This window comes from Caretta caretta, chromosome 4 (assembly GCF_965140235.1).
Source record: "Caretta caretta isolate rCarCar2 chromosome 4, rCarCar1.hap1, whole genome shotgun sequence".
Taxonomy (NCBI): Eukaryota; Metazoa; Chordata; order Testudines; family Cheloniidae; genus Caretta; species Caretta caretta.
The window spans coordinates 39722812-39743485 of record NC_134209.1 but is presented as its reverse complement, the minus strand read 5'-3'; the positions used below and the strand labels follow the sequence as shown (position 1 = coordinate 39743485).

The 20674-nt window shown below is 43.7% G+C and overlaps 1 protein-coding gene across 1 annotated transcript; it reads left to right on the top strand.

The window, feature by feature from the left end:
- The first annotated feature begins 632 nt into the window (after positions 1–632).
- Positions 633–19729, top strand: BDH2 (3-hydroxybutyrate dehydrogenase 2). Its single transcript, XM_048847454.2, has 10 exons — positions 633–758; positions 3672–3751; positions 5825–5903; positions 8482–8578; positions 9346–9454; positions 12529–12589; positions 14110–14223; positions 17100–17158; positions 18030–18122; positions 19499–19729. The coding sequence occupies exons 2-10, from the start codon at positions 3680–3682 to the stop codon at positions 19550–19552; spliced, it is 738 nt and encodes a 245-aa protein (XP_048703411.1). The 5' UTR covers positions 633–758; positions 3672–3679; the 3' UTR covers positions 19553–19729.
- Positions 19730–20674: the final 945 nt, after the last annotated feature.

Here is a 20674-nt window from a genome sequence, read left to right as displayed (position 1 = left end):
TTTAACACATTGTAGTTCTTGGCCTGCTTCTCACTCAATGACCTATAAGCAGCTTGGGCTTCTGCCACGAGACAAGGGGCTAACCGTAGGGCCCGTAATCCTTTAACCAAGCCCGCACCAGTCACAATTCTTTTGAAAGGCCATAGGAACATGTCGGGATCATCCACAGAGTCCCAGCCCCCGCCGCCCCCAGCTTCTCTTTCCCAGAGGCAGGACTTGTCACGTTCTGTATTAACTGCTGCTGTACCTGGAACTGTTCCTTCACGAACTCCGGAAACACCCGCGGTTGTGCCTCCTGCCATCCCAACCGGGCTCGCCATTGTGTTTGCTGGCTCTTCTGGGATCCATGCAGCACCCTCTGCTGCAACTCCTCCTGTTGCTCTATCAGCAAAATGTCATCACCTGTGCACTGTGTATTCTTTTCTCTCTGGGGTTCTGCTGACTGAAATACAGTCCATACAAATTACTGGGGGGAAACCGACTCAGTCACTGTTGGGTTTGGGTTGGGTTTTTTGGTCAGAGTCGTTGCCAGGGCAAGCTGACAAACTTCACTTCTTCTCTTGAGCGACAAGACCTGCTTTTGTATCCCCAGCCTCGCTAGATGGCAGCATCTGAATTTTCCGGCGGGGAACGGTCTTGTCTTGGCCAGCAGCTCCCCCGCGGAAGGATAGCGCCCAGCGTTCACACTGAAAGCCTGTACTTTGCTCCGCTACACGGGTCGGTAGAGCCTGAAGCCTGATCTCTGTGGCGATCCTGAGGTGGGTGGCTTTATTCAGCCTCGCACGTTTCCTCCTGTTAGTGTCGCCAGGAATAGCAGCCCGGAAAGCCGTGACGACGAGGCTGAGAAACTGATTTGTGCCTTTATATGCTTGCCTGCTGTCGTGGTGGGAAATGGGCAGCTGTCGGAGTGCGCGAAGCCTTGAGAGCGGGAGTCACGGTGTAAAATCTGACCTAAATCAAAAGCAAACGCAGCGGACACGATCAGTGTCGTTCCTAACGAGCATATCGTCTGCCAAGCTGCCACGTTATTGGCAGGGCTGCAGGCTTCATTGCTCCTGCCGGCCGAGCTCTGTGCCTTCTCCAGCTCCTTTTTAGCGCGAGTGGGAAGTGTGGTGGGGGCTGGCGGAGTGGGAGGGAGCCAGAGGCAGGGCTTGGGTCGTTCCGGGACGCTCCAGGACGACCTTCGGGGACATTTTTGGAGGAGCTGGGGCAGTGTTCCAACACTTCGGGTTCCTGAGCCACCCTCTCTCCTTCTGGAACCTAGAGCCGGGGCCGGAGCTCGGCTCCCTGCTCTGGAGGGAGAGATGATGGTCCATGCTGGGTGGCAGAGGCACCGTCTCCTCATGCTGCCTCTGGGCCCATTCCAGAAGGAGTGATGGCAGCTTGGTTACCCAGCAGCCCTCTCTCCTTCCAGAGCAGGGAGCCAGGGCCAAAGGGGACCCTCCAGAGTCTGGACTTGGCTCAGCCACCATCGCTCCCTCTGCTCATACCCCTCCCTCACAACAGTATCTGCATCTCCAGATACAGGAAGCCCGGATTTGGGGCTGTTCTGCACATCCTGGAGAAGCATCCCACAGCTGAGCTCTCTGGGGCCAGCAGTCGGGAGCTGCCCAGAGCTACACCCACAGAAGCTACTTAGCTCCCTGCAAGGGAGCAGGGACCCTCTAGTCTCCCCACACAGAGCACAAGGGCCTGCTGTCCAGGCCCCCTTCGCTCCCACTCTTCTGGCTGATCATGAGTCCCTGATCACTCTCTCCCCACCAATTACAAAGCCACTTATTCTCCCCTGACAACCAATATCCCCCTGCCCTCAGTCCCAATATCCTCATGCCCCAGACTCCAATATCTCCCCTTTTCTGCCCCCAGCTCTTAGCCCAAATATATTCCTTCCCTTCCCCCTACTGCTAACCTGCAATATATCCTCTGCCCTCCCCTTGCTTAACCCTCAGTCCCCCTTCGCATCCTCCCCTCCCCCTCATAGCTCTCACTTGCCAGTTTAGAAATGTTGTCAATAGATGTAGCAAACGTCACCAGGATGTCACCAGGTTTGATTAAGGCTCACAGTTTAGTGACTTGTTGAGGAAAAGCTTGAAAAATCTCAAGCAGACCTAAAACGTTGCTGGACTGAGTGACAAAATTGCTGAACTGGTAACACTGAAATGGGAGGAGATTTTGCCCCTGCCTCGCGGTGTGCATGGCCAGTACCTCCATGAGTTCTGGGACTTCTCTTTTTAGGACCCCAGCACTGCCCAGGGGCCTGGCTGGGTGTACAGCTCTGTTTTGTGTAAGCAAAACAGACCTTCTAGGAAGCTGCCGTCTGTTATCTGTATAGGCAGTACAGAGGGCACTAGAGAGCTTTGCCTGCAGCACCAAATGGGCTATCTGTGAAATCAGTGGAAATCAGGCTTTTCTGGTTTTTGGATTCTCACCACAATTCAATAGTGTTCTGCCCATTGATACCTAGAACATTCCCTGCAATTTTCAAATTGATCAGTTGTGGTTTTCAAAAGGTATCCCATTACACCTCTGTAGACAGACTTGCTTCACTCGGCCTATGAGCTAGGAATTGTTCTGGGGAAGTTCTATGGCCTGTGTTATGCAAGAGGTCAGGCTACATGATCAAAATGATCCCTTCTAGCCTTGGAAACCTGGAATTTATAAAAGCCACCAACTTGGTATAACTGGTAAGTCTTCCCAGAACTGCAAAGAGTCCCAGGACATCGGGCAGCTTGCACACACACGTCCCACCCACGCTGGCTGGTCATAAGTACGCTTACTGCTTGTAATAAGCATTAAAATTCACTTTAACCTCTGATAGATTTATTTCAATTAAAATATCCTACAACTCTCTAAAACATGTCACTTCCTACAGAAGTGCTGAAAACTCTGCATTTCAGATTAATTTGATACTATCCTGAAATCCAGGCATGCAGACTCACTTCATCTTGCTTCTCAAAAGTATGTATATTATTCATATCAACTTTAAGGTTGAGACTTTCAAACCCACCAAGGGGATTTGGACTCCTAATTCCTATTAAATTCTAATGGATACGGGGCATCCAAATCACTTAGGCATCTTTAAAAATCCCACCCTGAATTTGTCCTGCTGATATTAACTAATGACAAAATGTCTATGACATATTATAGTTTCCCTTTATTGAAGGGACACCTCTAAAATAAAGCCATGGCTGAGATAACCAGGAGGTCTGGCATGATAATTCTCCCTCAGTTTTCAACTCTGATCTCAAATCCTTGGTCTCTTGAGAAACAGTTCACAGCTCAGACTGATTGCACATCCTGTTTGGTGATGCCTATATTTGTTGTACAGTGTCCAATTGCTCAGTGTGGTAGCCCATCAGGCATTTTGTTGATGATGTCACACTCTGCTAAGGGGCACTGGAGACTCCAATCTGCCTACAGGGATCAGGCAAGTCCTGTTTTAAAGCTTTTGCTTTAAAAGTTCTCATTTTATAAGCCAATGTATGACACAGCCATACTGAAAACTTTTCTTCTCTTGTGGGAAGAACAAGATACTTTCCAGTTCTCTCTAGTGATAGATGCTCCAAGTCACCTGTTCAGTTATAGACTGCATCTGTTTTTGATTCCCTGGAGCTGGTATTAACGCCTTTTCCTTTTGAGAGATGTCACAGAACATGTTTAAATACCTGCAGGGGGCAGCATGGGTCGGCTTGATGGGAAGGTAATATTGCTGTCTGCAGCCGCACAAGGGATTGGACGAGCAGCTGCTATAGTAAGTCTGGAAAGCTTCATTCTTCTTTTCCCCCCTCTTAGTTCCTTGCTAGCTTTGCTGTTTTGATTAGCTCAATGATACCTATACTGAGCTGTCTTTTATCAAACTGGAAATTAAATTAAAAGCTAAGTCCTTCAACTTTTCCATGAAAAGCACATGAAAAAAATGTTACTGGTACACCATGAGAGCCTTGCTTCCATTCTGGAAAAATTCATTCAAGAGTCACATTGTCAAAATTCCCTGGTGCTCTATAAATAGCCTTCCCCGAAGATCTTCACAGCTGGGTTGGCTGGACATACCGGTGTTGGCATCTAGCCATGAGTTGCTTCCTGCTTTGAAGAGAGCTGCAGCTGCTGCTTCTCGGGGAGGCGGCTATGCCATCAGTGACCTTCATCAAATATCTCAGCTGCTTTGTTTTGGGAAGGTGATGTCCCAGGGTTTCCTGTTGTATCAGCTTGGAGGTCAGACAATTAGTAGATTGTCTGAAGGATCCCTGTGGCAACAGCACCAGGTGGAATGTGGTGGCCCCTCGTGTACCTTGTTAATTCATTTAACTCAATCCCAGTTGGTTCCGAATGTCATTCGTTGATCTGTGGGTGATGAAGGGAATGTGCAGATGCCAAGCCGTTCACAAGAGCAAGATCAAAAACTTCTGCCTGACCTATTTCTGTAACGTTTGGCCTTGGATTTTTTTAAAGACTCTTTTTTCGGAGACCATCTAAAGCTTTTGAATTTTTTTTGGCAAACTTTAAATGGAAAGATTTAGTCTGTTGCTCTATTGGTAGTTTTTGATTGCTCAGCTTGGTCACATTGAGATGTTTTTCCAAAGCCTGAACATTTTCATTTAATAAAAATCCAGTGGAGAATTGAGAAAACAAAAAGTCCAAACCATTCTGAAAAGCAAAATGAAAAACATTTATGGATTTTTTTTCTGAAATTTCTGTGATTTTTCTCTACTTTTGATCAGCTCTACTCTCCACAGATGACTTTGCCCGTACTAAATTACGGAGAGGGACTAGGAAAGCTAGCATGAGACAGGCAATGAACGATACCTAGTCGTCACAAACCTTGATTTTCACAGGCTTTGCCAGGGGACTGCTAATCCTGTCACTTGCGTTAAAATACCCTTTCACTGGGAATAGCTAATTTGCAAAACAGATTCCTTTTCCTAATAATTGTTTTTGTAAATATGCAATAAGCTACAGATGGGAGTTGGCATGCCTGACCTCCTAAAGATACACCATAGTTGTAGATAGGTACGCTCAGAAACTGCATTACTGCCACTTACTGGGGGTAGTGTGTCTGTCTCTGAGAGCTTCTTGCTTCTGTGATCAGCAGGTAAGTCTGTTGTATAGCAATCGCTTGTCAACAACGCACTCTGAGGAGCAGAACAAGTAGTTTTCTCCCAATAGACATCACGTAGGTGATGATGAGGGTCCCTAGTATTAAGGGGTATCTCTCAGGAATAGCTACCTGATTCTGTTGAATGTAGTGAGCAGAACCATTAATAAGTTGTTTCTTTATGTAGTGCACTCTTCAATGATTTGGATGTGAAGCACTATACAAAAGCACTCACTTTCTATCAACTGTGGGCCAGGTCCCCAGCGGTTGTAAATTGGCATAGCTCCACTGAAGTCTTTAGTGCTGCATTGATTTTCAGCACCTTAGGATCAGCCCCTCCACGTTTGGAACCTACTGTCCAGTACAGGTGCTGCCCTTACTTGAGACCAATGGATCAATCACACTCTTGTGTATATCTGTTCCTTCAACTGGGTTAAGTAATGGGACCCAGTGCTTTAATTACAGATTCCTGCTTCGGGGGATAAACCCAAATCGTACGTTCTGTTCCCCCCTCTCCTGTGTACGCTCTGCTGGAACCCGGGTGTTTGGCTAGGTAGCCAGGTGTAGATGCACGGAATTTGTTTATGCACAAAAAGAAAAGCAAGAGACTGGCTGCCTTCAGCCAGCTCCTTTTTCAGTCCAAGAAGGAAGTGAGAGGAGAAGGCAGCCTTGATTATTGGTAAAACCTAAAATATCTAAATGGTAATGGTTCCTTTTGCTTGTGGTGTTCAGGCTTTTGCAAAAGAAGGAGCAAAGGTCATTGCTACCGACATCAGTGAGCCCAAGCTGCAAGAACTGGAGGGGTATTCAGGTAAATGCTTTACAACCGACTTAAGTCCAACTCTCTTGTATTTTGTAAGCTGCTTGTAGAAATTTCATTGGAGGACAATACAGAATTCTAAAGGCAGTAGAAACTAATAATGTCAGTTACTCCTTCGTGTTGCATCTGGTCTTTTCCCTGCTGCAGCAGAATGTGGAGGCTTGGTGTAGGAATGCAAGTTTTCCACTGAAACTTCAGCATTTCAAAAAGAATATACTAGGTACATGGGGTAACCCCATCCATCTGATTTTACTAGGCACTAGTGAAGCTGTTAACTGCTGCCGCTCCTTACGATAGCATCTGTTTCACTGACTTGTCCTGGCCATTGGGCTGACTGACAAATCTAATTACCTCTTGTTTCAGTCATGGGACTTGAGCTTTGGGATGTTAGTGCTAAAATCACAAAATTCTATCATTTGAGCTATAGAACTTACTTCATTAGCTACATAAGAATCAGATTTAGTGCTCTGCATTTCAGTTTGACCAATTAATGGCACTAATGGCATCGTAGTTGTTCACTAGTGTGAATTGGTATATCTTTTAAATGTGAATTACACTGTCACTAAATCACCCCCTATTATATTTGCATAAATGCTCAGGACTAAGAGTTCTCTCCCTGCTGATACATACTCGTATGTATCAGCTACTCATGGTCACAAACTCACCTCATTGTTCCTTAGTTAGACACAAGGCAGGGAAATCGTTAACACAAGTTTATTTTTATGTCTAACATAAAAACTATGGGTGAAATCAATCCTGTATACACAATGAAACAGAACGAAAATACTTCCAAATTAACTTAGTGAATAAAAGTGATCTCTGATCCTTACATACATTCCTGACACTGAGAAGGCCGAATAACAATCTCTTAGCCAGATTCACTGCAAACAGCCTCTGGGTGACTCACAGCATTCTGGGGAATTTCCAATTGATCCTCTAAGAATTTCATGACTTCTCAAACTCAGTAGGGTTTTTTACTCTCTGACACATCAGACAGAGTTGTGCTGGCAGGAACACCGGGAGGTGGAATCAAAGTTCTATGCAGTCCCTACCCCTCTAAGTCTTGGGAAAAGGAACTTCAGACACATGACTTGTTAAATCCCAACTCTTCCTTTGAGGACTGGAATTAGAATATGTCAGACTTTCAACTTAATACAGAAGAGACGACTCCACTGTTAGTCAGCCTGTCAGGGAGAAGTTAGCTTTCTTGCTAACATATTTCCTAGAGAAATTACCAGAGGTGTGTTAGAACATGTACATGAACTTGTCCGTTTGGCTTCAAGACGTGCAGGTTTTTCCAGTGGAGAATGATTTATGATCTTTTCATTTTTCCACTCAACCAGGCTAACATCACAGTAGCTATTAAACTCTGTGTACATAGGTGTGGATGATAAAACCACAAAATAATGTATTTTCATCACAGTGCACAGGAAATGAATCATGGTGATTTAATGGGAGTTGTTTGCATGAGGGTGCTGGAATAGTGTGTAGGCTCTGGTATGCCTTTCTGGAGATCAGTTGTGAATTTAGGATTTCATTTTTTTGCTGTTTGCATTTCTGCCAGCAGATGGCATTTTATGCTTTCTACCTTATGGTAACTATGTTACAGTGGGGCTGGCTCTACTCTAAAGTGTTTAGAAGGGGGTCAGAGCAATCTCCATTTTGGAATCAACTGTGTTTGCCTGTGGATGTGAGAGATAAAGTTAAATCACACAGGAAAGGGCCACAAGCAGCCTCTTTAAACAGCTCGGAAGGTGGATTAATATTTTTTCCAAAATAAACATTTTTTGTTTCTAAATATTGGTAGGCTTATTCCGAAGACATCAACGTCACATTGCATACATTTTAAAACTAGCCAATATTCCCACACTGTGTGCATGCCCTGAGGGCTTTGACCATCAAACATATGTGCTTCCCACTATCCCATTTAGCATAGTTATGATTCACCCCGTCCAGGTAACAAGATGACTAATGACTTACACAAGTCACGTATTCCTCATTAATGAGTTGTACAAGCCTGACTCGTAGTCCTCTTGGTTCCAAATAAAATACCACATGTGCTGTGATCTGGAGTCTATGTGACACCCACAATGATTACTAGGTAACTGTGACCTGAGCTGTGGCTGCAATTGGCCAATGAGAGTTTGTTGTGGTCGTGTAATGGTCGTAATTCAGTACGGTGATGAGTGCTTTAGTGGGCTGAGTTTCTGTGAAATGGGAGTGGATTGGCATTAGCTCCACTTCTGAGAAGACACCTGCTCATGTGGTGGTTCTTCTCTTACAATAACATCAGTGGTCTTTTCTGACTCCCCTCTTGGCTCTTGAATAGCACTCCATGCTCTTCTTATGGTAGCAATTCAGTATTGGGACAATTTAACGAAACAGTGGAGCTTTGGGGTGGTGGGGGTAAAAGGCCATATTACCCAAGGGTACCCATGTTATGGTCTGATATTCAGAACTGCTCAGTACCTGTGAACTCCCACTGACATCAGTGGGGAACTGCAGACGCTCAGCGCCTCTGAAAATCAGGCTATTAATTTTTAACAGTAAAACCATTTTGTTTTTATAGGCATTGAAACGCGGTTGCTGGATGTCACCAGCAAAAAACAAATAGAAAATCTGGCCAAGGAGATTGAAAGGATTGATGTCCTCTGCAATGTTGCAGGGTAACTAGAGCCTATTGTTTTAAACTCCCTTCTCCTTCCAGTGTTTATTCCCCAAAGGCATTTTGTTTGATTTTATGTCTATCCTCTCCTTTCCACAAAGGCTTTTCTGGTGTCTGCATAACAAAATCCTCCATCACAACTGGCCTTTTTGAGGGTGAGCTAAGTAGACAAGCCACAGACTCAATGGCTCTGGAGACTGAATTACCTTCTCACTGCTAGTGGCAGACCAGTGGGGGGAGAGTGCAATGTTGTCTGTGCTCTTCCTGTTTTGCAGAGAGAGGCCTTCAGCTTCCAGGGCTTTCTTTTGGGCACCCTTCATCATCACTACATTGGATATGTTGGTGATAAAGGCATTATCTTCTCCAGACTGGAGAGCTCACATCATACATTGTTTTTTAACTTGGAAAAGATAAATCTAAATAAAAATATCTTTATACAGTACTATAGCACTCACTGAAATTTTTCAAATGTCAATTTTTGACCAATAATTTTCATGGATGATTTCAGTGACACCCTTTTTTATTACTAGTTCTGCCTATTACCAAACCTTTATATATGCATATGGTGGCTTATTGTGACTGTCTTGAACTACATATACCAGTTACAGGAAACTTGTGCAACCTGTATGTGCATTATAACCTCTGAAGAGTCTTGTCCAACCTTGCTTGATTGGAGGGGTAGTTATTCCAGAAGAGCAGGAGAAAAAATATAAATTATACAGAAAAGGCACAGGAAATAATCCATTGCTTTTTGTGCACTTAATCCAGTTTTGTCCATCATGGAACCATTCTGGAATGTGAGGAGACAGACTGGAACTTCACAATGAACCTCAACGTTCGCAGCATGTATCTAATGATCAAGGCATTCCTTCCCAAGGTAAGGCTCTGTCTACAATGCTCTTTAGTGTAAAAGACATTGGGTGTGTTTCAAGCTGGGCAGTATTAAGTCATAGGCACTATCAGAGTGTGATGGTGGGTGAAAATATGGGGGGTGTGGCCACGGAGGGCCCTCATATCATATTTGTGCCTAGGACTGCTTTAATTCAGTCCTGGTTCAGAGTCTAACCTTTCAGACTAGCATATGGAGAGGGTTAATTCAAGTTTTTTACACTGTACAATTTGTATTTAGAATCATTTTCAAATGCAGTGCAGTAAGAGGCCGCATGGGAAAGCAATACTCTACAACATGCACGCGGACAATAAGGCTACACCGTCTCTGCAAAAATATTTGTAAAGATTCAGATGTAATTGTGTGACTTCTGCCCCACATCCACAACAGGAAGCTATCTTGCAGAGCTGTTCAATATCATCGACAACACACTACTTCAATAGGGGAGTACCCCTCCCATTAGATAAACAACTCACCTGTACCATTATACCATAGCTTGAGGATACTTCCTGTTTGTCCCATAACCACCACGTTCTGGGCCACAGGCTGAGGTGTTTACAGGGAAGGATGGCTGTCACCAAAGTGAACAGGATGCAGCCCTGCGGTGCTTATGATACAATTCCAATCCCTGCTTTCCTCAGACCCTCAGTTCCAGAGAGTATTGTGCTAATTACAGTGGCCTACTTGATTTGGGGTGCCCAATGGGGGATGCCTAAAAGGGCATGATGGTCAGAGCGTGGATGAAAATCAGGTGCCTTTAAGGCATCTCAAGTTGGGCACCCTTCCCCAAAATAATTGTTTTTAAAATTGTTGCATATTACTTGACTTAGGGAGAGACTCGCTCTAACTGGCAAACACCACCTGAGTCTGGTGCTCTGAAGCGGCATTGGGGAAGAAATCTCCTTATTCTGTCTAGGTTCCGCCTTTCCCTCCCCTACCTATCCCCTGGGTGCACACGCCAATTTACCCACAAAATAACAGATATAGCTGAGTGGAATATTCACTGGGGTGGGGCTAAAACTTCCCCAAGAACAAGAAGGGTTGGGGTGGAGAGAGAGAAGAATTGAGAAATGAGTGGATTGAGAAGCTATGGTAGTCATGTCCTTGTTGGGCACCTGGCAAGGGAGTTATGAAGGCAGCAGTGAATCAGACGGCAGTGGTTAGAATTCTGTAGGATTATACAAGCAATAGCTCGCTACAAGGTGCAATGAATATACCCACCCCTTGAATATGCTGGGGTACAAAGTGTAGGTGAATGCTTGAACATGTTTATAGCAGGGGGAGTGTTTTGGCTGAGAAGCACATGCCCTGCTGCATGTATGTGGATTTATAGTATACAATAGCTTACTGAACTAAATGTTTCAAATGGAAACAATTGTATTAAATTTACCCAGTGCAATAGTAAGGAAGTAAATAACTACCCAGGGATGAGCAGAACCAGCAGTGATCAGTTTCTAAGGCTCTCCTGCCTTTTTCTTCCCCACCATGCAAACTGGAACAGGAAAGGTCCCAGAAAATTAACCTTTCCTGACAACTGACTGGGAGAAAAATCTGGGAGCCCAGCAAGCAGCGGGAGTGTTTTCCGTATCCCCAGCCTCACCCTCCATTTTTAAAAACGCATAAAGCCCTGTTCCTTGAAACTGGGGAGTGGAGCTGGCATCAGTCCCACAGGGCTCAGCAGCTTCCAGCCTCTTCAGAGAAGATAGTGGAGCTCCTGGAAGTAGCCTCAGCCTTGTGGAGAGAATAGGTGAGAAACAGAATCCCCTCCTATCCTGCTCTGTGCTCAAATCATCTGAAAGAGTGGTGCAGAACCTGGATCGCCTTCCAAAATTTGCTTCTCCTCCTCTTTCAGAATCAAAAAGAGTATGTTTTGTTTCAAATATCTTCATTATCATGGATATCACTGATGAATATAACTTATGACAGTAGCATCTACAGACCCTAAGCAAGGTTCGGGTCTCCATTTTGCTAGGCATTGAACATACAAGTAATAAGAGACAGTCTTTATCCCATAGAGTTAATGGGCTAAATTGACAAAGGGTGGGAGAAAGGATTTATAATGATCCCCATTTGATAGAGGGGGGAAGAGGCACAGAGAGATTAAATGACGTGCCCAAGGTCCCACAGTAAGTCTGTAGCAGAGCCAGGAATTGGACGCAGCTCTCCCGAGTCCCAGTCCAATGCTTTACTATAAGACCATCCTTTGTCTAATTTCGAACCTCATTAGATGTATTGAAATGCAATATACTGAACTTTTGTTTTTATTCTTTTTCATCAAGTTTTGAATGGGCCCCTAGCCTGGTGAATCTTGCTACTGGAGAAGCTTTTATTGTCCCAGGTGTGTCATTTTCTTAGGAAATAACTGCCTCGCTTGAAAGCCTCTTCATCTAGTTAGATCCCAGCTTTTATCAAAGCTATTCCATAGGAGAAAGACCCATCCATTATGCAGATCCCTATGTTGTGGCTACTAATTGCCCTGAGCCATTTTAGTTGTGAAAAGGGTACAGTTGTGTCAGTAACTGTACAGCATTCCCCCACTCTGATTGGCAGAGAGGTCACTGCAGTGTAATAACCAAGAATTCTCTAGTGAGATGAAGCTCAGGAGAGGGAGGATGCTCTAGTGTTAATTGTGAATCAGGGAAAGTGGATTCTGTTTCTAGCTCTGCTCTGGTACAGATTTTGTATTTGACTTTTGCCGTCACTGATCCTTTGTTTCTCCATCTCTAAAATACATACCTAGCTCAAAGGAGGGTTCTGAGGTTTAATTCATTGTTTTTAGGGAGGTGCTACGGGAGTACATAATAAAAAGTGGGTATTACGATTGATGAAAATGAGAGAGCTCAAAATGTAACATGGTTAAGACTGATCTGACTGGGTTACTAATTCAAAGCTGTGAAGCAGGAGCCAAACACCGTCCTTTGGGATAGTATTTTGATCTGCAAATCTGAGAAATTGCTTGTGGAAGAAAATACCACTTACTGTGAGGAATGGTGGCAGAATATATATAGGGCAGAACAGCTTTTGTTTGAATGGCTTGATGATAGTTGTGGGTTGTTTTGCAGATGCTTGCACAGAAATCTGGAAACATTATCAACATGTCTTCTGTGGCATCCAGCATTAAAGGTAACAGACTTCCTAGAGGATTGTTTTGCCATATACATGCCTGCAATATTCCTAGGTCGTGTCCAAGGTTGACATTCTGAACCTGTGGAATAATATTTTGTTAGTCCAAATTTGAAAGCACCTATTTTAGGAGGGATGGGACTGAATACAGAAGTGTAAGCTCCTTTTGACCCCTTTGTGCATAAGCATTATGATGTAGCCTTTAATGACGTGATCACATGCAGTTTTTCCTCACAGGACTCCCACCTCATTCAGTGAACAGAATGGACAGTGGTCTGGGGATGAAACAGGGCTGTGCAAGCAAAGGAGGCTGCTGTCTGTAGGGCCCCTGCCTCCTTTGTTGCAGAAGTTGAAGGTTGTAGTGAATGAAGGAGAGGACTGTAGGAAGCAAAGGCATTCTTCTGTGGTTTAGGAAGCTGAGTGCTACCATGGAGAGCTGGATTCTACCCGGTGTCTGTCACAGAATTCCTGTGTGATGCTGGGCGCAGGTAGCCACTGTGGGTTGCTCATTTTATGGGTATCCAACTTGACACTTGATTTGCAGAAGTGCTAAGCACTCACAACTGCAACTGAGGTCCAGGGGAGCTCTGCTCTGAACATAGGATGTGCTATAAAATGCCAAGTACTCTGCAAAACCAGGCCCTAGGCATCTCCAAGTGGGCACCCAAAATTTAAGTGACACTTTAGACAGTTTGGCTTTAATCTCTGTGCCTTAGTTCCTCATATGTAAAATGGAGATGATGATACCACCTTGCTGGGGTTTTGTGCAAAGAAATATTGATTAATCTTTATAAAGAGCTAAGTTGCTACAATGAGAGCACCATAGGAAAGCCCATGAGTAAATTAATAATTCTGTGTTCAGTGCAGGTTTGCATGGTATGCAGTAATTAAGGCATGGGGCCACAGGTCTGAATGATCAGGATAAAAGGAATTGTGAATAGCTGCCCACCCAGTGAGCACTATCCACTGTGCCGTGAATGAGGTAGCGGTACTGTGGAAAAAACCCTATGTGGTCATGTGATTAAAGATCATATCACAATGAATATGCACAAGATGGGGCGGGAGGGGTGGGGAATGATGCAACTTATTGCCTTATTTAATGGTACCATAACACATTATATAATTTTTCTTGTTTTTCACTGCTTCCTTAGTACCAACTGCATAAGGGCTACCCAGCAAGAGCTCTGTGTGTGAGGGGCAGATCGTTCCCTTTCCTTTATAAATCTTCATGCAATTTTTAAAATAAACTTCCGAGGCTACTTCCCTCAGACATTTTCATTCAGTGCTGTTGGTCAGTACGCTGCTGTATCCTGGTTCTCGAATGGCACTCTACTCATGCAGATTCCTTTGTCTTGCAGTCAGCACTCTAGCCAGCTTGTCATTCATCCTCTGCTCAAGGAGATGCCGCCCAGAAAATGCTAGAGCCCAAAAGCAGATCCATATGGGAATGTAACCATTTTCTTTGGTTTTTAGTGTGATTTTTATTTTCATGTTACCCTAACACTAACCTCTTCTTTCAGGAGTTGTAAACCGATGTGTCTATAGCACTTCAAAGGCAGCAGTTATTGGTCTAACCAAGTCCGTAGCTGCTGACTTCATTGAACAAGGCATCAGATGCAACTGCATATGTCCGGGTAAGTACGTCCTGGCAACATTTTGTAAACTTAGAGCTGACACTGAAAAAACTCAGGTTTGTCTTTAGCGTCAGCTCAAAACTACACACCACCTGGCCTATTTAATGCTCCAGATTTAGTTTGAGGTTGTTGATAGAAAATGAAACTTGAAAACAGCCCAACCACCTGCAAACAGCTGCTGAAGGCATCAGCAGTCAAGGGAGAAACCACATTTAAGCTGAGTTAAACACTTAGCTGAGTTCTGTTTTCCAGCATCTTCTGGCATTTCCTGAAATGTAAAATTAAGAATTGCTACTTTTATAGCATTCCAATCTCTGTGGCCTATAATAGCACACCTACATATCCCCAGAGTATCTTGATGGTGTATTATACCAGTTGTTATTTGGACATGAAAGTCCCAACTTAGAGAACCAGATTGGGGGACGAAGGGGGAAATGGTGCTTTCAGTAGCTGATTAGGAATGCTGAAAGTATGATTGCCTCATTCCTGATGTCTTGCTATCGTGAGACAAAATTGGATGTGACTAGGTCTGGGTGATGTAAAAGCCAGTGAGGTGGGGCTTGCATGCCTGGTGAGAGTGTAGTGAAGTTAGTATGGCAGCGGCATCCAAAAGCACACATACCACAGGCATGTCCATGCACACCTACAAAATCTAACCTGCTTTTTATTTTTAAAGCATCAAAACTAGAGCTGCAAATATATATTTTAATAGTAATTTTCAGTGGGGTTTCATTAAACCCCAAACTGGCAAAATCAGACAAAAGGCCTGATTTTAATAGGTGATGAGCATCAGCAGTTCCCTCTCACTTTCCTTGGAGTTGTAGGTGTTCAGGGCCTGTGTAAGTAAGTCCCCCAAAGGTTCACAAACCATTTGTAAAATACTGGTACTGTTCTGAGTGACCTTAGGCCAGTTTAGGGTTTCCACTGCAGCCATGCAAAACTAAATGTCTTTTCAACTTGAAAACAGGCATAAACTTCGCGGTTCCATCTGAGTTTCCTGTTGAGCTTTGGGGGTTTGTTCATATAGGACTTTGGGTGAAACTCTGGGTGAGAAATCAGAAAACCTGCAGAACTCTTTGCACACCATGAATTGTGCATGGTTCTTCACATCCCACCAGCATCACCTTTTAACAATTAACAAACAGATAAGACACTTACTAGAGCCTAGGAGAGGCAGCATGTTCAGTCCTTGGTGTGGAAGGAGCACCTTACATTGGTCTAAAGTGCTTGTATAGCCAACTGAAGAAACCAACACAGATTCAAGAAGGTGCTTCATCCTTCCTCCTTGACACAGGGGATAGGACTGCATAATGGGATGGGAGTGGTACTTTGGGGGAGAGGGACAACAGAAAGGAGGAATGAGGCAATCTTGGAGGACTGCTTCCCCCTTAAAATTATTTTTAATTGGCGAAATCAAAGCACTGGTAATTCTGTGGAATGTTTTCCTCTCTGTGCCTGTGTGGAACAGAGGCCCATTAAAGCTGAGCAACAAACCCACATCAAAGAACACCTGAATTATGTAAGTGAGAGTATAACCCACTCACCTCCTGGGTGTGGTGTTCTGTCCCATCTAGTGGCACTGAGACCCCTTAGAGAGAGAGAGAGAGATAAAATGAATCTGCTCTACAGCCTTCGCTAACAGCCAGCTGGCTTTTAGCTCATGTAGTAGAGACTCATGCACTAAGCTCCAGAGGCCCCAGGTTAGATCCTGCCTGCCAACAACCAGGGTCTGTCAGCGTTACATGAGAAGCTGAGCAAAAACTAATTTCTTTGCTAATGCCAAGGGAGAAAGCTAGTCCTGCTGCTGCAGAAGATCTCAATGGGGAGTGTTTGAAACCTGGCAGAATTAAGAATTTCTATCTATACAACCGCTTGCACAAGCCAAGAATCATCTCTGACTAGAGATGAAGCACATGCCTAGAATATAAAGGTTGAAGGTGTTCTCAGAGAGTTCTCAAGTATTGCCTGGCTACTTCATCACAACACTGATTTCCCACTGAATTCCATTCCTCCCCACTCACAACAACATTGGGGAGAAATAAAATACTACACAAATCAAGGACCATTTCCGAAACTCTTTGCAATTAAAAGCTAATCTCAAGATAGTGGTCACCTTAAACACCCCACCCCCCCCCCCCGTTCAAAGTGAAACCCCATGTCTTGTGCTGATCTTTCTCCGCATAGGTGCCTAGTCACTGCAATGGAATGGGAGGATACTCTGGGATAGGTAACTAGAAGTCCACGTTGTACAACGATAGTATCTCTCTAAGCCAAGAGAATGCCGCAATCTCTTTTTGAACTATTGATTTGTATTCTCATTTGTGAACGTTCAGTGGCATCAAACAAAGCTGCATCACCTATCCCTGGTGATGATCAGCACAGTAAAATTGCTTAAGAAAGTGAGCTGCCAGAAAAATACTTGATGGTAATAAATCATCTCGTGTCTTCTTGCGTAGATTACTATCAGTATAAAGATTCTCTTTGTCACTATCTGGAATAGTGAGGCAGTTTTAACATTTTGCTATTTCCATTCATATGCTTAGACTGTAAACACACTGCGGAACGGATGTTGCTCATTTCTTTGCTAGCTGTGGGTAACATTTTTTCAAAAGCACTTCTGTGACTTAGGCTAGTAAGTTCCATTTTCAGAAATGACTCTCAGCCACTCAAGAGTCCCTCTCTCATTGAAAGTTAGTGGGATTTGGAGTCCTGAATCTTTTAGACTCTTTTGAAAACTTTATCCCAATCTTGTTATGAAGTCATATACAGCCATAGCAGTGTATAAATAATAGGATTAACGGTGATGAAGTCCTTTGTCATGACTGCTCATGTTCGGTGCAGTGGAGTATTTATTTTAAATTTTGAACATTGCTTAGGAACTGTTGACACTCCATCTCTACGGGAGAGAATCCAAGCCAGGCCTCACCCAGAACAGGTAAGCAGGCTACTTAGCTGTGTTCATGCACAAATATAAATTATGTTAAAGAATTTGGGAAAAATTGAATAGCATTTCTGCCTAAATCTCAGCATTCAAGACTAGCAACAGCAGTGATTGTGCTTTGGCTGCTTGGTCACCTGGTGCCCAGAGTGGCATCAGCAGGTCCTTCCATGACACTATGCTAAAGAAAACCACAGTGCATTTCATCCTGTGGCCTTCCCAAATATTTTACAGTCATATACTAGGTCTAAGCGCCAGTACAATACAACCACTTCTTGGGCATATGGCAGCAACAAACTGATGTGCAGTAAACTACACAACAGTGAAGAAGAGGAAGATTTTGGCAAACACTTAGCTGAGTTCTTAGGTTCTCATCTGCAAGACCTCTGCACAGAATTCTGTCTGCTGCAGAAGGAGAAACGGCTGAGTCGACCTTACTGGAATTTAAACCTCTGGTTCCAGCGTCCTGAGGTGTGTTGCAACTCTGAAGCTTAGACCACTAATGGTATTGTCTGCACAGGGATAAAAGACCCACAGCCATGGCTGGTCCAGGTCAGACGACGGGCTCACAGTGTCCTGGAGCTGAGACTCTAGCCCAAGCCCAAAAGTCTGTACAGCAGTGTTTCAGCCCCGGAGCCCAAGCCCTGTGAACCTCTGTCAGCTGACTCAGGCTTTTTATCCCTGTGAAGATGTACCCTAAGTCACCCGGCCAGTGTTTTCTTTGGGCATCATATGTACTATCTGCACAGTAATCATGTTATGAGGTTGTGGCCATCTGACCACATAGCTTTTTAATGTAGCACAAAGTCATCCTGGCTACATATTTCAGTGTGTAGCGGTGAAGCATGAAATGTTCTGGTATCTCTAGGCCCTGAAAGACTTTCTGGCTAGACAGAAGACTGGTAGGATGGCTACTGCTGAAGAAGTGGCCCACATCTTTGTATATCTGGCCTCTGATGAAGTAAGTACTGTACAACAAAATCTGTTGTGACCCACAGAATCCCACCCCATCTTGTGGCTTCTCAGTAGAGGGAGGCTATTTTGCAGGCCCTTACACAGCGTTGGAGGCAGATTACTGCAGTAATAGAAGACTGACATACTTTGAGTCTAGCCCAAGATACAAACAGTGAACTAATTCCGGGCCATGAAAGTGAAGGTTAAGTCGTTATTTACGGAGGACCATATTCTGGACCTTGCATGAATTCTGAACAAACTGGCTGTGCACTGCACAGTTCTGGGAGGTATGGAGTCCTTTCCCATTGCCCCCACAAGTGCACCTTCAATACAGTAGAGTCAGTGGATCTGTAACCTGAATACAGTACGCAACAACAAAATGTTTGGGTGAGACAGTTAGATCTCTCAGGGAAGGACAAATAATAATTATAGCTTTGGGGCCATAATCATCCTCAAATCAATCAAAGTCACCAGCAAGTGATGGTGTAAAATGAAGATGCAGGAACATGTCATTCTGCTACAAATATCTGCACTACAAACCCTCCCCTGTCTAGAGAGGCTACCTCCAGAGGATATAGTAGTGGCACAGGGCACATAGTGGACCCAAACCTGGCCACAAATAGCACCAACACTAGTTTAACAGCACACGTAATAGGACTAGATGCCATGGAAATTACCCAGTAGTTAGGACAATCTTTCTGAGTCCCACAGAATAGCTTGAGGAAAGTGTTTGGGTCCAAATATTTCTATCAATTGTCACTTTCTCAAGGTTCATATTGGCCACACGAGTCTAATCCTATCAGTCTGATATTATTGGTAGAACTTATTATTAATAGGATATTTGCCCATATGTGGTCAGGACTTAAGTATTCGATCTGAACTCAATATGGTTTGGTATTGATCCAGAGGAAAGAGCACCTCCTACTCAACCAGCAACACCTCTTCTTCCACCATCTGGGTTTTTCTTGTAGATCTCTCCTCTAACTTACTAACCAGGTCAGACCCTGCTTAGCCTATGAGAATTAATGATTTCTCAGTGCCAAGTGATATGGCTGCAGGCCAAATGTCATAACTCCACCTTCTGAGCATTCATGTGGTCCCTCCATGACACATTTGTGCCAACCATCTGTAAGAGTCAGAATTCCTAAAGCCGCGTGATAATGATTTGTTACTTTGCAACTGCCCACTGTGGTGGCTAAAAGCTTTTAGTTTTTAAGGTTCTAAATCCTTTGAAATTTTCAGAGCCACGGTTGTATTTGTGGAGATTAAAGGACTGTTTGTAGATAAGGGAAATGTTTTTGTTAAATTAACTGCAATAATTGTTAGCCTTTTCCTCTGTTTATTAGTAATAAATGATAGTTACTCTTCCTCTTATGATTTCAGTCTGCCTACATGACTGGCAATGAGCTTATCATTGATGGAGGCTGGAGCTTGTGACTTACAAAACTTTCATCTGAAGTTTTCAATGGAAATTCATAGTACAAAAGGCAAATAATGAAGAGATTATCACATTTCTCTGTTAATATAATTTGCACCATTTTAATGACTAAAATGATTGACCTTCAAATAAAAGTCAGTGTATTTGCACAGCCATGCAGTACCTCTTTTTCTAAATTACTTTGTCTGATTTTCTTTTGCATACTTTACACAGTAGCAATAAAGCACGCATTATTCAACTTTGTTTTTTGTGGAAGCTCAACTACACGAAGAACAGCAATTGGATGTTTAAGGTGTGCCAACAATATTATATGTAGAACAATATGTGAGTCTCAATGGAAAGAGTTAGATGCCACTTACTCTTGGCATCTGTCTCATTTGGAAGTGAAACATTCTTGTTTGGATTTCCTAGTAGCCTTGGGCAATGGAGGAAATGGGAAAAGGCTGCATTTGAGCCTGCTGAGCTGGACCTGAACTGTGCAACAGCAGCCCAAAGCAGAGTCCGTGGGAATATGCAGATTTAAAAGTCTGAACTACATGAAATGCTGACCAAAGTGTTTCTGGGGGTAATGGGCTCTTATTTCTTGCAATTACATATTAATTCTTGCAAATCAAATGCTAGAACCCATCTCTCATTTTCCAAAGATTTAAATCTATTCCCTTTTCCTGTTCACCATCATTAATAACATGTTGTACAACCCTAAGAGCTGCTAGAAAGCAGCTCATAGTTCCTGAGACATTAGAGAGGAAAAGTAAATGTATTCCAAATACCTTAAAAGGCTGTGGGACAAACTTTACATGTAGTGGAAATGATGGGAATGAACCTGAAGCAGTGTTAAAAGACAAGGGTCCTGTGGTGTGTTACTATACAGACTCATGATATGATTTTGCCATCAGTAAAACATTTTCTCCACTAATTACATTAAATATGTGTTACTGGAACCCAAGTGAGCTAGTTGATGTTAGCAGCAAAGAGAAGAACTGTTTCATTACTGCCATGGCTTAGTTTCCAAAAAACAGGCTTGGCTGCGTTACTACTCACGGTAGAGCATTCTATACCTTCCCTGTATCCTATCCCCTGCTGGCCCTCAACAAAACACCCATGTTACTATGCAATGGCAG

Bases quoted from the DNA above. Each gene is read 5' to 3' on its own strand.
- BDH2 (XM_048847454.2), top strand. From the start codon at position 3,680: ATGGGTCGGCTTGATGGGAAGGTAATATTGCTGTCTGCAGCCGCACAA. The intron at 5,904-8,481 runs GTAAATGCTTTA...TTGTTTTTATAG, and splicing joins AGAACTGGAGGGGTATTCAG to GCATTGAAACGCGGTTGCTG. The intron at 17,159-18,029 runs GTAAGCAGGCTA...TGGTATCTCTAG, and splicing joins CCAGGCCTCACCCAGAACAG to GCCCTGAAAGACTTTCTGGC.